Consider the following 18,655-nt stretch of genomic DNA (forward strand, 5'->3'; position numbering starts at 1 on the left):
CCATACCTCCATCCATTCAGACAGACAACCATACCTCCATCCATTCAGACAGACAACCATACCTCCATCCATTCAGACAGACAACCATACCTCCATCCATTCAGACAGACAACCATACCTCCATCCATTCAGACAGACAACCATACCTCCCTCCATTCAGACAGACAACCATACCTCCCTCCATTCAGACAGACAACCATACCTCCCTCCATTCAGACAGACAACCATACCTCCCTACATTGTTAGAATACCATACCTCCCTACATTGTTAGAATACCATACCTCCCTCCATTCAGACAGACAACCATACCTCCATCCATTCAGACAGACAACCATACCTCCATCCATTCAGACAGACAACCATACCTCCATCCATTCAGACAGACAACCATACCTCCATCCATTCAGACAGACAACCATACCTCCATCCATTCAGACAGACAACCATACCTCCCTCCATTCAGACAGACAACCATACCTCCATCCATTCCCATGCCAATAAAGTCCTTTGAATTGAATTTAAATTGAGAGAGTGGGATATCCTAACATGGTAAATATCTGTGATGTCTTTGATGTGAACTAGCTAGTATGTCCTTGAAGACCACCTTCAGGACTGTTATTCCTCTTCCCTCCTCAAAGATAACAATATCTAACCATTCACACACCTTATAAAGACTCCAGCAACTGTAACAGTTCTCAATGGTAGCTAATCTGAGTGAATTAAAGATGGCCAAACATGACTGTGATGCAACAGAACAACCTACTGTAGGCAATTACATCACTTAATCTGTCCAAACATAGCATGAGAGAGATGTAGAATTACACAGAGAGATCGAGAGAGGGGGTTGTAGAAAGAGAGAGGGGAGAGAAGGGAGAGAGAGGGGATAGAGAGAGAGAGAGAGAGAGAGAGAGAGAGAGGGGGTTGTAGAAAGAGAGAGGGGAGAGAAGAGAGAGGGAGACAGAGGAGAGAGAGAGAGAGAGGAGTAAAAAAGATGGGAGAGGGAGAAAGAGAGAGAGGGGGAGATAGAGGGGAGACAGAGGAGAGAGAGAGAGGGAGAGAGGAGTAAGAAAGACGGGAGAGGGAGAAAGAGAGAGAGGGGGAGAGAGAGAGAGAGGGAGACAGAGGAGAGAGAGGGAGAGGGAGAGAGAGAGGGAGACAGAGAGAGAGAGAGACAGAGAGAGGAGTAAGAAAGACGGGAGAGGGAGAAAGAGAGAGAGGGACAGAGGAGAGAGAGAGGGAGAGGAAGAGAGACAGAGAGAGGAGTAAGAAAGACGGGAGAGGGAGAAAGAGAGAGAGGGGGAGAGAGAGAGGGAGAGAGAGAGGGAGAGAGAGGAGTAAGAAAGACGGGAGAGGGAGAAAGAGCGAGAGGGGGAGAGAGAGAGGGAGAGAGAGAGGGAGAGAGAGGGAGAGAGAGGAGTAAGAAAGACGGGAGAGGGAGAAAGAGAGAGAGGGGGAGAGAGAGAGGGAGAGAGAGAGGGAGAGGGAGAGAGAGGAGTAAGAAAGACGGGAGAGGGAGAAAGAGAGAGAGGGGGAGAGAGAGAGGGGGACAGAGGAGAGAGAGAGAGGGAGAGAGAGGGAGAAAGGCGTGTTTGTTTAACTGTCAGCTCACATCATAAGCCCTCCAGTGAAGATAGAAGAGATCTGCTGTGTTTTCCCTCAGGACACAATATCTTGTGTGTGTGTGTGTGTGTGTGTGTGTGTGTGTGTGTGTGTGTGTGTGTGTGTGTGTGTGTGTGTGTGTGTGTGTGTGTGTGTGTGTGTGTGTGTGTGTGTGTGTGTGTGTGTGTGTGTGTGAACACAGACATGTTGAGAACCGCAGGCACACGAAGTCAACATAACAAACACATGAGAAGCAACATGGCTAATGCATGCAATACATATGTGGTATATGGCAGGACATGCATGTGTGATCAGTGATGTAGAGATGCCTACAGTAGATGAGTAAGATTTGGCTCTATTCACTGTACACATGAGTAGCCTTGTCTGAAACCTGAAGACTCATGTTAGCTCCCACAGCTAATACCTTTAGCTCAGTGGGTTATTGTTTTCTCCAGCTACAGGACAACCTTGGTTTGAAAGTTGTTCTGTTAGACCAGCTGTGGTTTCCTAGTTATCCCTTTGTGGAGCCCGGACATTCATTGTAAAACATTGTACTATTCTCATGAACGACATCCCTTCAATTCTGCTTTACTTTACTTTTCATAACTTTCCAGAGATCATTCAGCTTTCCCTCGACAGTCCATTCCTTCAGAGAAACACTCCATACCTCTCTCTCTCTCTCTCTCTCTCTCTCTCCCTCTCTCTCTCTCTCTCTCTCTCTCTCTCTCTCTCTCTCTCTCTCTCTCTCTCTCTCTCTCTCTGCCTGTCTCTCTCTCTCTCTCTCTCTTTATCTTTCTCTCTCTCTCTCTCTCTCTCTCTCTCTCTCTCTCTCTCTCTCTCTCTCTCTCTCTGTCTCTCTCTCTCTCTGCCTGTCTCTCTCTCTCTCTTTATCTTTCTCTCTGTCTCTCTCTCTTCTCAAATACATATCTTATATAACGAACATATAAAGAGAAGACCAATTTTAACCACACAGCTCAGTCTGCCACATTGAACAGCTCCACTGTACTGCTCTTCCTATCTGGTTCCCCTGTGTTTCCCCTAGTGTTAGCCTATATTTATAATCCTACGTATTTACGCCATTGTCTCTCAGAGCTGTCGGGACTCGCCAGAAAGACAGGTGGAGGGTGGTGGGGAAGAGGAGGGAAGGCTGGCCGAGTTTGCTTGGGGCGAGGGCTGCGTGCGTTTGTCTCTCTCCCCCAGAGCGAAAGAAAGAAAGAGAGAAAGAAAGGAGGAGAGGAACAAAGCATTGCAGTGTGATAGTCTTAGTCAGGCCCATTATAAAATGAGTCAGACAACCATACCTCCCTCCATTCAGTCAGATAACCATACCTCCCTCCATTCAGTCAGATAACCATACCTCCCTCCATTCAGTCAGATAACCCAACCTCCCTCCATTCAGTCAGATAACCATACCTCCCTCCATTCAGTCAGATAACCATACCTCCCTCCATTCAGTCAGATAACCCTACCTCCCTCCATTCAGTCAGATAACCCTACCTCCCTCCATTCAGTCAGATAACCATACCTCCCTCCATTCAGTCAGATAACCATACCTCCCTCCATTCAGTCAGATAACCCTACCTCCCTCCATTCAGTCAGATAACCATACCTCCCTCCATTCAGTCAGATAACCCTACCTCCCTCCATTCAGTCAGATAACCATACCTCCCTCCATTCAGTCAGATAAACATACCTCCCTCCATTCAGTCAGATAACCATACCTCCCTCCATTCAGTCAGATAACCATACCTCCCTCCATTCAGTCAGATAACCATACCTCCCTCCATTCAGTCAGATAACCATACCTCCCTCCATTCAGTTAGACAACCATACCTCCCTCCATTCAGACAGATAACCATACCTCCCTCCATTCAGTCAGATAACCCTACCTCCCTCCATTCAGTCAGATAACCATACCTCCCTCCATTCAGTCAGATAACCATACCTCCCTCCATTCAGTCAGATAACACTACCTCCCTCCATTCAGTCAGATAACCATACCTCCCTCCATTCAGTCAGATAACCATACCTCCCTCCATTCAGTCACATAACCATACCTCCCTCCATTCAGTCAGATAACCATACCTCCCTCCAATCAGTCAGATAACCCTACCTCCCTCCATTCAGTCAGATAACCATACCTCCCTCAATTCAGTCAGACAACCATACCTCCCTCCATTCAGTCAGATAACCATACCTCCCTCCATTTAGTCAGATAACCATACCTCCCTCCATTTAGTCAGATAACCATACCTCCATCCATTCAGTCAGATAACCATACCTCCCTCCATTTAGTCAGATAACCCTACCTCCATCCATCCATTCAGTCAGATAACCCTACCTCCCTCCATTCAGTCAGACAACCATACCTCCATCCATCCATTCAGTCAGACAACCATACCTCCATCCATTCAGTCAGACAACCATACCTCCCTCCATTCAGTCAGACAACCATACCTCCCTCTATTCAGACAGATAACCATACCTCCCTCTATTCAGACAGATAACCATACCTCCCTCCATTCAGTCAGATAACCCTACCTCCCTCCATTCAGTCAGATAACCCTACCTCCCTACATTTAGTCAGATAACCATACCTCCATCCATTCAGTCAGACAACCATACCTCCCTCTATTCAGACAGATAACCATACCTCCCTCCATTCAGTCAGATAACCCTACCTCCCTCCATTCAGTCAGATAACCCTACCTCCCTCCATTCAGTCAGACGACCATACCTCCCTCCATTCAGTCAGATGACCATACCTCGAAATTTCCCGAAATTCTGGTCGGAATATTCCTGAAATAATGACACGAATAAGCAGGAATCTCCAACCTGATTTCAAACCTGGGAATTTTGGGAATGTTAACTGAATTTGCAACCATATGCAACCTCCTCCACCAGACACACCCACGGGGAGGAGTAGGAGACAGGAAATGACTGCCTCTGAAGGATATCACTGCCTCTGTTTCAGTAGTGATGTAGCTATGGAGGATATGACTGTCTCTGTTTCAGTAGTGATGTAGCTATGGAGGTTATGAATGTCTCTGTTTCAGTAGTGATGTAGCTGTGGAGGATATGACTGTCTCTGTTTCAGTAGTGATGTAGCTGTGGAGGATATGACTGTCTCTGTTTCAGTATAGTGATGTAGCTCTGCAGGATATGACTGTCTCTGTTTCAGTATAGTGATGTAGCTCTGGAGGATATGACTGTCTCTGTTTCAGTAGTGATGTAGCTATGGAGGTTATGACTGCCTTTGTTTCAGTAGTGATGTAGCTATGGAGGTTATGACTGTCTCTGTTTCAGTAGTGATGTAGCTGTGGAGGATATGACTGTCTCTGTTTCAGTAGTGATGTAGCTATGGAGGTTATGACTGTCTCTGTTTCAGTATAGTGATGTAGCTCTGCAGGATATGACTGCCTCTGTTTCAGTATAGTGATGTAGCTCTGCAGGATATGACTGTCTCTGTTTCAGTATAGTGATGTAGCTCTGGAGGATATGACTGTCTCTGTTTCAGTAGTGATGTAGCTCTGGAGGATATGACTGTCTCAGTTTCAATAGTGATGTTGCTATGGAGGTTATGACTGTCTCTGTTTCAATAGTGATGTAGCTCTGCAGGATATGACTGCCTCTGTTTCAGTATAGTGATGTAGCTCTGCAGGATATGACTGTCTCTGTTTCAGTATAGTGATGTAGCTCTGGAGGATATGACTGTCTCTGTTTCAGTATAGTGATGTAGCTCTGGAGGATATGACTGTCTCTGTTTCAGTAGTGATGTAGCTATGGAGGATATGACTGTCTCTGTTTCAGTAGTGATGTAGCTCTGGAGGATATGACTGTCTCAGTTTCAATAGTGATGTAGCTATGGAGGTTATGACTGTCTCTGTTTCAATAGTGATGTAGCACTGCAGGATATGACTGTCTCTGTTTCAGTATAGTGATGTAGCTCTGGAGGATATGACTCTCTGTTTCAGTATAGTGATGTAGCTCTGGAGGATATGACTGTCTCTGTTTCAGTATAGTGATGTAGCTCTGGAGGATATGACTGTCTCTGTTTCAGTAGTGATGTAGCTATGGAGGATATGACTGTCTCTGTTTCAGTAGTGATGTAGCTCTGGAGGATATGACTGTCTCAGTTTCAATAGTGATGTAGCTATGGAGGTTATGACTGTCTCTGTTTCAATAGTGATGTAGCACTGCAGGATATGACTGTCTCTGTTTCAGTATAGTGATGTAGCTCTGGAGGATATGACTGCCTCTGTTTCAATAGTGATGTAGCTCTGCAGGATATGACTGCCTCTGTTTCAGTATAGTTATGTAGTTTTTGGAGGATATGACTGTGTGTGTTTCACTAGTTGAGTCATGGTGATGTTGTGACAGTGTTTGGGTTGGTGGGCTGCTCTGGAGGATATGACTGTGTGTGTTTCACTAGTTGAGTCATGGTGATGTTGTGACAGTGTTTGGGTTGGTGGGCTGCTCTGGAGGAGGTTTAATGAAGAAGTGGAATAACAAAAGATGCTGCTTCTGATACCATGTTGGTAAAAGCCTTAATGCTCTATCTAAACTAAGAGACCATGATTGGAAGCAGCAATCTAACATTGATTGATCTGACGTTTACTGTAAGGGCTATCCATTCCAAAGTGACCCTTTCTAGCCCATATACACTACATATATACAAAAGTATGTGGACACCCCTTCAAATTAGGGGATTCGGCTATTTCAGGCACACCCATTGCTGACAGATGTATAAAATCGAGCACGTAGCCATGCAATCTCCATAGACAAACATTGGCAGTAGAAGCACCTTACTGAATAGCTCAGTGACTTTCAACATGGCACTGTCATACGATACCACCATTCCACAAAGTCAATTTGTCAAATTTCTTCCTTGCTAGAGCTGCCCCGGTCAACTGTAAGTGCTGTTATTGTGAAGTGGAAACATCTAGGAGCAACAACGGCTCAGCCGCGAAGTGGTAGTTCAGACAAGCTCACATAACAGGACTGCCGAGTGCTGAGGCACTTAGAACGTAAAAATCGTCTGTCGTCGGTTGCAACACTCACTACCGAGTTCCAAACGGCCTCTGGAATCAATTTCAGCACAGGAACTGTTCGTCGGGAGCTTCATGAAATGGGTTTCCATGACCAAGCAGCCAAACCCAGATTCGTTTGTTGGACTGCCAGATGGTGAAGCGTGATCACCTTGCTCAATGCCAAGTGTCTGCTGGAGGGGTCTAAAGGTCTCCGCCATTGGACTCTGGAGCAGTGGAAACGTGTTCTCTGAAGTGATGAATCACGCTTCACCATCTGGCAGTCCAACAAACAAATCTGGGTTTGGCGGATGCCAGGAGAACGCTACCTGCCCCAATGCATAGTGTCAACTGTACAGTTTGGTGGAGGAGGAATAATGGTCTGGGGCTGTTTTCATGGTTCGGGCTCGGCCCCTTTCAGTGAAGGGAAATCTTAACACTACAGAATGCAATGACACTCTAGACGATTCTGTGCTTCCAACTTTGAAATGGTTTGTCAAGATTGGTGTGGAAGACTGGCCTGCACAGAGCCCTCACCTCAAACCCATCAAACACATTTGGGATGAATTGTAAAGCCAACTGCATGCCAGGCCTAATCGTTCCAACATCAGTGTCCGACCTCACTAATGCTCTTGTGGCTGAAAGGAAGGAAGTCCCTGCAGCAATGTATTCACACCCCTTGACTTTTCCCTCATTTTGTTGTGTTTCAGCTTGATTTTAAAATGGAATAAATATAGATTTTGTTATCATTGGCCTACACATGACACCCCATAATGACAAAGTGGAATTATGTTTTTAGACATTTTTACAAATGAATAAAAATTGTAAAGCTGAAATGTCTTCAGTCAGTAAGTATTCAACCCCTTTGTTATGGCAAGACTAAAAAAGGAATGAGAATGACCTCACACAGAATGAATAAACATAATATGTTCCATGGACTCACTCACAATAATAGTGTGAAACATAATTTCTGATTGAGTGCCTCATCTCTGTACCCCACACATACACATCTATAAAGTCCCTCAGTCGCGCAATTCATTTCAAACACAGATTCAACCACAAAGTCCAAGTAGGTTTTCCAATGCTTCGCAAAGAAGGGCTCCTATTGGTAGATTAAAAAAAAGCTGGCATTGAATATCCCTTTGAGCATGGTGAAGTTATTAATTACACTGTGGATGATGAATACACCCAGTCACTACAAAGATACAGGTGTCCTTCCTAACTCAGTTGCCAGAAAGAAAGGAAACTGCTCTGGGATTTCACCATGAGGCCAGTGGTGACATTAAAACAGGTACAGAGTTTAAATGCTGTGATAGGACAAAATTGAGGATGGATCAACAACATTGTAGTTACTCCACAATACTAACCTTATTGACAGGATGAAAAGAAGGAAGCCTGTACAGAATAAAACAATATTCCAAAACATGCGTCCTGTTTACAAAAAAAGTAAAACTGCAGAAAAATTGGCAAAGAAATTAACTTTATCTTTTGAATATGTCACTTCCTGACCTTAGTTCCTTTTTATGTCTCTATTTTAGTTTGGTCAGGGCGTGAGTTGGGTTGGGCATTCTATGTTTTGTTCTATGTTTGTATTTCTAGGTGTTTGGCCTGGTATGGTTCCCAATCAGAGGCAGCTGTCAATCGTTGTCTCTGATTGAGAACCATACTTAGGCAGCCTGTTTTGCCCTTGAGTTGTGGGTAGTTGTTTTCTGTCTCTGTACCAGACAGGACTGTTTAGTTTATTCCGTTTTGTTCTTGTGTTCAGTGTTCAGTCCTCTCCTTCTTCCACCAACGACAACCGTTACAGAATACAAAGTGTCACGTTTGGGGCAAATCCAACACAACACATCACTGAGTACCACTCTTCATATTGTCAAGCATGGTGGTGGCTGCATCATGTTATGGGTATGCTTGTCATCAGCTAGGACAGGGGAATTTTGTATGATAAAAATAAATGGAATAGAGCTAAGCACAGGCAAACTCCAAGAGGAAAACCTGGTTCAGTCTGTTTTCCAACAGACACTGGGAGACAAATTCACCTTTCAGACAAGACCTTTCACCTTTCAGACAATAACCTAAAGCACAAGGCCAAAAATACACTAGAGTTGCTTACCAAGACGACATTGAATGTTCCTGAGTAGCCTAGTTGAAGTTTTGGCTTAACATTTTTTGAAAATCTATGGCAAGACTTGTTAATGGTTGTCTAGCAATGATCATCAACCAACTTGACAGAGCTTGAATAATTTTTTAAAGAATAATATGCAAATAATGTACAATCCAGGTGAGCAAAGCTCTTAGAGACTTACTCAAAGACTCACAGCTGTGATCAATGCCAAAAGTGATTGTAATATGTATTGACTCAGGGGGTTGAATACTTATCTAATCGAGATATATTACTGTTTTATATTTCATAAAAGTTTTATCCTATTTAATCCCCACAACAAAATGTGGGGAAAGTGAAAGGGGTGTGAATTCTTTCTGAAGGCACTGAGGACACAGAGGTTTGGACTTTGGTCAAGTTTACTACAATCAAGATTCGGAGCATATTGTGTTGCAATTTCATTTATCGTCACAATACATATTTTTCGGCATTCAACATAAATTTTTCTGCCTGGAAATTGAGACGCGCTGTACAATGGAGTGAGGATAGTGTTGTCGCCTGGTTCCTTGATCTGATCTACAGTATAAGCTGTATAGACTATTCATCAAAGTAGCCTGTTTTGCATTGATAACCAAATATAATCTCAGCAACTGTTCAAACAGTAAGCCAAACAACAAGAATCTACCCAAAAGGGTATTTTGTTTAAAAGTACTATTGTGAAATGGTAGAACCTGCTGTAGCCGACTAGCTAGCCATGTGACTTGTTATATTCTGTGACCAAAACATGATGTTCTATTTTAGCTGATATGGTAATGAATACACAAGCAGCATATCACACTGGGACAGTAGAAAGATATTTGCCAGGGCATATTTTTTATTATTAATTATTATTTTTATTTATGAATCGGATTATTTTACATGGAGATGTGGGAAGCTATAAAGGCTCGCTAGCCTGCTATATGTTTTTAAATGACTTTTATATGTGTTATATGTGACTCACTGATGGTCATTCAATTAATCCATGTCAGTAAAAATATATATATTGGTAAATTAGTCTAGCCAGCTATCTAAACATTCATGGCCGAATTACCGACTGGGCACGCAGGGCACGTGTCCAGGGGCCCTGACCTCCAAGGGGTCCCGTTGATTGTGTTAGTCACTCTCACTCAGATATCATATTAACATGGCATAAGTCATAGCAAAATGCTTGCTTTTAAAATTGCAATCATTTCTCCCCACCCCATGGCAAAATACACTGAGTGTACAGAACATTAGGAACACTTTCCATGACATTGACTGACCAGGTGAATCCAGGTGAAAGCTATGATCCCTTACTGATGACACCTGTTAAATCGACTTCAATCAGTGTAGATGGAGGAGAGGAGACAGGTTAAAGTAGGATTTTTAAGGCTTGAGACAATTGAGACATGGATTGTGTGTGTGTGCCACTGAAAGGGTTAATGTTTATTTAAGTCCCTTTGAACAGGGTATGGTAGTAAGTGCCAGGCGCACTGGTTTGAATGTGTCAAAAACTGCAATGCTGCTGGGTTTTTCACGGTAAACAGTTTCTTGTGTGTATCAAGAATGGTCCACCACCCAAAGGACATCCAGCCGACTTGAGACAACTGTGGGGACCATTGGACTCAACATGGGCCAGCATCCCTGTGGAACGCTTTCAACACCATGTAGTCCATGCTGTAAAACTGCAACAAAAACAGTTCTGTAAAGTAAACACATTTGCTTACCTTTTGATAATAAAATATTTGTTCTGCTAACAGATCCCTTTGTACATATTCAATTATAGTTTTTAATCCGAGGTGCTGAGTTAATGTGAGTTCATGTATAGTGGCTAATTCTACACACACACACACACACACACACACACACACACACACACACACACACACACACACACACACACACACACACACACACTCGACAGGGAGACAAAGTCATTCAGTCTAGGGTGAGTCATTCTATCAACTGGTGCAGATCAGTCAGTCAGGAGGCAATTAACCCTCCTCAACTAATTAAAACACACATACACACACACACACACAGTCAATACCATCAGACAGGACACAACCCCCAGAGAATAATATAAAAGTCCCCCCGCAGCTAGAGAGAGATGCTGCCAATGATGTGCAGGGACACAAGGAGGCAAACTGACAGACAGACTCAATGACACACACCCCCACAAAAGCAAACACGCACACACACAGTCCTAAACAGAAACAAACCCCCAGATAACCAACATCAACCATGCATGGACTGTCACTATCCCCCTAAATACGATCATAATCTGCCATAGTGTAATGTCTTCGTATATGAAATGGATCAGGGGTGAAGAGTGTTTCTCTCTCAGTGACAATAGCTATATAATGAGTCAAACATTACCTATAGGACTGCAAGGACATCCTATCATCATTATCTATTTATTCACTTATCCCTTCTCTTCAGGTGATCCAGTAGAGATTAAACATCAGCAGCATTAAATGAGGATTATAGATTTAATGTAATTCATGTAAATGTAGTGCTGAGTTGAAACTAATGAGTGTCGGCATAGGGACAGGGGAGAGAGTAAATATTTACATTATGTACACGCACAAAGCTAGGAATCTATTAGCACTGTGTGTGTGTGTGTGTGTGTGTGTGTGTGTGTGTGTGTGTGTGTGTGTGTGTGTGTGTGTGTGTGTGTGTGTGTGTGTGTGTGTGTGTGTGTGCGTGGCCAAGTAATTATTGAGGTACCTGCCTGGGGACTCACAGAACACACACACCTCTAATTCAAGGAGAACCAAGGTTAAGGTTAGTGTGTGTGTGAGCCACTCTAGTTATGTACTGCTATCATGTCAGATATCAATGATCTCACCACAATACCTAGAGATGAGTATCAGTATACACAGTATCTCAGGCCCTGCATAAAATAATATTGTCTACCTGACACACAGCCAGCACGCTTTGTGGCTAATACCTCTGGCAATACCCCTACATGATTACTATTGAACACACACAAACACGCATCACCTCAGCTCCCGGCTGTATCTCTCTAGGGCCTTCTGATTGGAGAGGAGAGGAGAGGAGAGGAGAGGAGAGGAGAGGAGAGGAGAGGAGAGGAGAGGAGAGGAGAGGAGAGGAGAGGAGAGGAGAGGAGAGGAGAGGAGAGGAGAGGAGAGGAGAGGAGAGGAGAGGAGACCTGTTTCTTATGTTAAAAATACCTTTAATGGCCCAATAATGTATTTGTACACCACTTTAGTACACTCTTCACTTCATTGTAGCATTACTAAAAGGTTCAAACCAATCCCCCCTTCATCCACAGTACATAGAATCCCCCTGACTCCCCACACCTCTACAAAGTCCCAAAGACGGTTCACCAGCCCACAGTAAGCATGCTCCAGTGTCAGCCGAACCCGCTTTGGCCCAGCAGCATAGCTCTGGGGTCCTTACACCCTGTCCCCTGCATTTCATGCTTCCTGGTTTTTTCCACATTGCCATTTTTTCCTGCCACAACAGGTAGTTTACTAGGGAGTCTGTTTGCCTGTTAGCCACACTAAACCTAGGCCCTCCAACGTACAGGCCCCAAGTCAGTACCAACCCAAGCCCTGTACACCACACACCCACCCACCCAGAGAGAGAGAGAGAGAGAGAGAGAGAGAGAGAGAGAGAAATCAGCAACAAAAATAGGAAGAAGAGAGGATATGAAAGAGGGATAAGAGGAGTTAAAGAAAGAGATGCTGAGGTGAGTAATTAAGATCCTAGAGGAGGGAGAAGGAGATTTAACCTCACGCTGACTAGTTGTCCTTCCCCCATCTACCATTCAGACTCATCACACTGATACACACAGGGCTGGACCAGATGGACATACACTCACACCACATGGTTAACACACACACAGCCTAGTGAAGGTGCTAGCCGAGTCAGTGCTGTTGGATCACTGTGTGTCTAGACACCATGCGGACCACGGCTGGTTAGTTTCAACGCCAGGCTGCCTAATGCATAATTACCACAGACCTGGCACCTGGCGGACAAAAGGTCGCTGGGTCCCTTCGATCGACTCGTAGCCTCATACACACACACACACACACACACACACCTGAGTTTGGTGTCGATTAGGCCGGCACCGGTCAGGCTGGCATCACCTGACTATCCTTGTACACTCAGCACAATGGCCAGAGTACAGCAGCCTCATTACACACGATGTGTGTGTGTCCTCTCAGTACATTGGCCACGGGACAGCGGTCTCATTATACAGCCAATCAGTCACTCCAGCTCCGATGCAGGAAGGGAGAGGTGAGTGATGGGTAATAAAGGTGTTCTAGACTGTTACAGAGGACGTGTGGGGCGAGGGAGGGTAAAACCAGGGATATAGTGCTGAGGAAAAGATGAGAAAACTGACATGATGAGCAGTGATTACAGAAACACTGATGCTAACTAACAATGTGATTACAGAAACACTGATGCTAACTAACAATGTGATTACAGAAACACTGATGCTAACTAACAATGTGATTACAGAAACACTGATGCTAACTAACAATGTTTCCATATGTGAGTAAACTAACAATGTTTCCATATGTGAGTAAACTAACAATGTTTCCATATGTGAGTAAACTAACAATGTTTCCATATGTGAGTAAACTAACAATGTTTCCATATGTGAGTAAACTAACAATGTTTCCATATGTGAGTAAACTAACAATGTTTCCATATGTGAGTAAACTAACAATGTTTCCATATGTGAGTAAACTAACAATGTTTCCATATGTGAGTAAACTAACAATGTTTCCATATGTGAGTAAACTAACAATGTTTCCATATGTGAGTAAAGCTAGACATTTTTAAATGGTATTTGAGTGTGCTAACACAACAGTACAGTGCATCACTGGATAAAACAGGATGAAACACTTCCTTTCAGAAGTTGCCTCTATTCAAATGTAACCAGACTCAAAAAGACACTAGGGCCAGTAACCAAAAGGTCACTAGTTTGAATCCCTGAGTCGACAGGGTGAAAATAATCTGTTATGCCCTTGAGGAAAGCACTTAATCCTAATTGTTCCAGGGTCTGATAATGGCAGACCCTGGACGTGACCCCACTCTCACGTTCCAATTCATACATGCTTATTAATTATATGTGTGAAATAGGACAAATATGCACCCACCAAATTATTACAAATTATTATTATTATATTTTTGGACTGACTGACTGCTGGCTAGCAGGTAAATTGGTTTCACCATCTTGGATATGTTTTGTATCTCCCTTCCTGGCCGGCTGTATTGGTTCCTATGATAGGTGAGCCACAGTGGGTTTCAGACAGATGTCACTCCCTTGCAGGTCCCTATAATTGTATTTTTCAAAATGTCACAGAAGTTGTCACGGTTTTTAATTTATCATCGACATTTCATGACATTTTGTTGAGACCTAAAAAAATATATAAAAAAGTTTTGCAGGTTCATTTTCTTTTTCTACAAAGGAATTTCGTGGACAACTTTTGCCTTTCACTAAGAACATTTCAGACAACCTTTCCTTCCCAGAGACGTTGGATCAAGCGTCCACCACATTTCCTTCCATACTCCAGAGATGTTAGACTGAGGATCGAGCCTCCACCACCTTTCCTTCCATACTTCAGAGACGTTAGACTGAGGATCGAGCCTCCACCACCTTTCCTTCCATACTTCAGAGACGTTAGACTGAGGATCGAGCCTCCACCACCTTTCCTTCCATACTTCAGAGACGTTAGACTGAGGATCGAGCCTCCACCACCTTTCCTTCCATACTTCAGAGACGTTAGACTGAGGATCGAGCCTCCACCACCTTTCCTTCCATACTTCAGAGACGTTAGACTGAGGATCGAGCCTCCACCACCTTTCCTTTCATACTTCAGAGACGTTAGACTGAGGATCGAGCCTCCACCACCTTTCCTTCCCAGAGACATTAGACTGAGGATCGAGCCTCCACCACCTTTCCTTCCATACTCCAGAGACGTTAGACTGAGGATTGAGCCTCCACCACCTTTCCTTCCATACTCCAGAGACGTTAGACTGAGGATCGAGCCTCCACCACCTTTCCCTCCATACTTCAGAGACGTTAGACTGAGGATCGAGCCTCCACCACACCTCTCTGTTATCACCCTGATATTCGTTTTAAGTTGCATTCCAAATGGCACCTTATTCCCTACACAGTGCACTACTTTTGACCAGAGCCCTATGATCATCTCAGAGTGTGTTGTGTGCAGAAGGCAACGAGGCAAGATTGCTGAGCAGAAGATGGCAGATCTGCCACTTGAAAGGATCATGACAGACATCCCACCATTTACCAACGTAGGTGTGGATTACTTTGGTCCTCTAGAAATCATAAAGGGAAGAGGAAATGTAAAAAACACATTTAAAAAACATGTCAGATCTGATAATGGAACTAACTTTATTGGTACTGAGAGAGACCTTAGAGAAGCTCTATCTGCTTTAAACCAAGGCAAGATCCAAGATGCTCTACCTCAGGAAGAAATACAATAGAGTTTCAATCCCCCCCTGGGGCGTCCCACCACGGAGGAGTCTGGGAAAGGCTCATTGGGATGATTGGCCAGGTGCTCCATTCTGTGTGAAGTAGAGGCCATTCTAAACAGCTGCCCAATCACCATGGTAACCAATGACCCCCTGGATCTAGAAGCCCTCACCCGAAATCACATTTCACTGTTAATGTCGAAAAAACAGATCGGTACATCAGACGGCGTTGGAAACAAGTACAGTACATGGCAGATTCATTTAGGAAGAGATGGACAGGGAAGTACCTGCTAGTCTTACAAGAAATGCAAAAGTGGGGCAAAGTGAAACGCTGCCTCCGTGAAGGAGAGATGTGGTCCTGCTGGTGGACCCCATGGCCCCACGAAGTGTATGGATACTTGGAAAAGTTATTGAGACTGACTCCAGGGGGTTAGTATGTGCAGTACACCTGAAGACAAGTACCAACATTATGGAAAGGCCGATATCCAAGATCTGCCTACTGCAAGAAGGTGCAGTCTAAGAGTAAGGCACTTTCAAGTTAATTAATCATTTTAAGTAAAGAATTGTTCTGATTTTACACCAAATATAATTGGGGCCGGTGTGTATCAACCCCGGGACATTGGATTTGTATGCGTCAAGACTAACACGTCACCACTGCCTTACTGTGGCTAAAGGATTAGGATGGAAATTGTATTGGGGCAATTATATTGGACAGTTTAGCCAGTACAGGCTATATATATGTAATAGTGTACCATTGAATGTTGACATAGTCTGTGTTAGTTATTGCTCCAGCCAGCAGTAACACTGGTCTGATGGAAGTTCTAAAGCCTGTCAGATCCCTCACCAAACAAACCGCTTGTCCCTCCTCAGATCTACAGGCCTCTTATTGACCTACCACTGGCTGGCCTCCAGCCTCCAATACAACAGGAGATTGAGGGGGCTAAAGGCGTCAGCATGCTTCAGTTTGGCTGGCAGCTAGCCGAAGTTGGCTAGGCCAACCGAACGATTGTGCTCACATACTCCCTTAAAAGAAAGTGGCAATACTAAGTACTGTTTGTCAATTTTGAGACGTCGTAGCCACTTCCTCAAAACAGTCAGAATTCATCTACGATAACTCAAGAAATCAGTCATTAATTGTGATGTCTTTGCCTAGGAGATCTTAGTCTCGCAATTTTACATCTAACTAAGATGTTTGGTGCAAACGAGTCATCTGTCGTTGAATGACAATAAGGACTTTACTGAAGAATCTCTACTGTTGACCAATCACCGACGAATTGGCATACAATTGGCTACATTCTTCGACTTGCCTAAGTCCAAAAAAAACTATATATGCACGACTCATCCAAACTGTTTGGGCTGGGAAGCATGTGGACGCCTTAAGGGTGGGGTGTAGGTTTAGGATTGAAAGGGGGGGGGGGGGGTAGAGGGGTTAGTAGAGTTTGAGAGATGATGGGGTAGAAGGGGTTGGGGGGGGTCTAGTTGAGAAAGCTGAAGTTTGAGGACAAAGGTGGGTAGAATGAGGGTCCCCCAGCTCCTATTTCCCAGTGTAGAGTGATGAACGCTGTTCCCAGCCAGGCTGAATAGAAGCCAACAGGTCCCACAAAGACTGATGGACCGTTACTGAGTCTATACTCTGAGGCCTCAGGACTCCTGGTCTTCATAGAAAAGAACATTGTCTTGGTTTTTAGCCACAGTTTGACTTGTGAGGGTCACAATACAACGGATGTGTGTTATTGTTGTCGGGGCAAATGGAGAAATCAAGGGTTCAAATGGAAGGGAAATATTCAACGTCTGTGATTTTTCATGACATCTCTTTTCACACTGTCCATTCAGAGAGAGAACCGTGAACCTGAGAAATATATGTAGTGTTGAAACCTTACAGCTATCACAAGCTGAATAATATAACTTAAAGAACAGAACTTTGTTTCTTTTCAAACTGGCTGCTGTGGAGCCATGTGAGAGGACAGAGTCGTGCCTTTGAGCCTTTTAGAAAAACAGCCCGTTGTTATGGAAAACACCCTTGGTGGTTGTGTAGCTAACCGTTGTTATAGAAACACTCCTGTAGCTAAATATTTGTTGTTCATTTCCTTTCAGGTTGTGTGAGAGCATCAGTCTGCGTCGAAGGTGAGAGGGGTGAGTACCCGTGTCGACATCTTCCTTATCTTTCACAGAACTCTGCTTCTAAAAGACTGAAAAAAACTCCCTGTTGCTAGTATCACAGGCGCTAGCCTGCTAGCACATTAGCCTCCACCTGAGACCTCTACCTACTGCTAGCAAAATGACTAGTACTTTGCAAGCAACATCACCGCTAGCCTGTTAGCCTGCTAGCACATTAGCTTTCTTCTTAGATCACACAACATAGCAGTGCTAGGCTAGAGGAGTACTGGACTACTGTACAGTGTTTGGAAAACTGTTGGAAATGAGCTTTCCATGACAATAACGTTCTGATTTGCATTCTCAGTGGGATGTAGCCTAATTACCTCGGAACTCTCTTTGCCAAAATGCCCATTCAAACTCTAAATCTCAAACCTAGTTGAGCTAAATCTGTATCTATAGCTCTGCAGGGAGAAGCTAGAACTTTGAGCTGTAGAGAGGATAGGATCACACAGACAGACTCCCTCTCTCTCTCTGAGTCTCTCTGAATCTCTAGGCATGTCTCTGTCTGTCTGCAGCCCAAATGGCACCTTATTCCATGGGCCCTGGTCAAAATAAGTGCGCCATATAGGGTATAGGGGGCAATTTGGGATGCAGCCTAGGCCTATTTTCTCCTACTAGCTCCAGCCAACAGATTCTCATTTATCTCTGCCCACACTTCCATCCTACTTATCTCCCCAGCAGCTGAAGGTCTGGGGGTTTCCGGGGGTTTTGTATTCCGTCTAAAAGTACGTTTAATCCCTTCATTAGCCTGGGAACGGTTGGCCACCCCTGTCATGTGACCAGGCTCTTTGTTTCCCCTCTGTAGGTATAGAGATGGACTGCTTCCCAAATGGCACCCTATCCCCTATATAGTGCAATAAGTTTGAGCAGGGCCCACAGGGTGTAGTAGTGCACTATATATGGAATAGGGTGACATTTGGGACACACATGGTTTATGTCTAGAACTGTTGAAATGGACTTGAGAGGGGTGCTGGAGTTTCTCCCAGGAGTTCACAGTGCCTCCAGGAAGGCCTATTAGGTTCATGGAATATCGACTAGCTAGATAGAGACATATCATCAGGAATACAGCAATATCAACTAGCTAGATAGAGATATATCATCAGGAATACAACAATATCAACTAGCTAGACAGAAAAATATCATCATGAATACAGCAATATCAACTAGCTAGATCAATAAATATCATCAGGAATACAACAATATCAATTAGCTAGATCAAGAAATATCATCAGGAATACAGCAATATCAACTACCTAGATAGAGACATATCATCAG

The 18,655-nt window shown here is 44.0% G+C and overlaps 1 protein-coding gene across 1 annotated transcript in view; it reads left to right on the forward strand.

The window, feature by feature from the left end:
• The window catches only part of LOC116359653 (leucine-rich repeat extensin-like protein 3), a 199,747-nt gene extending 181,556 nt beyond the window's left edge, over positions 1 to 18,191 (forward strand). The window contains exons 3-4 of the mRNA XM_031812825.1: positions 14,258 to 14,809; positions 18,186 to 18,191. Coding sequence (XP_031668685.1) covers positions 14,258 to 14,809; positions 18,186 to 18,191 — 558 coding nt within the window. The remainder of the gene's footprint in view (positions 1 to 14,257; positions 14,810 to 18,185) is intronic.
• Positions 18,192 to 18,655: the final 464 nt, after the last annotated feature.

This window comes from Oncorhynchus kisutch, unplaced genomic scaffold (assembly GCF_002021735.2).
Source record: "Oncorhynchus kisutch isolate 150728-3 unplaced genomic scaffold, Okis_V2 Okis03b-Okis08b_hom, whole genome shotgun sequence".
NCBI lineage: Eukaryota > Metazoa > Chordata > Actinopteri > Salmoniformes > Salmonidae > Oncorhynchus > Oncorhynchus kisutch.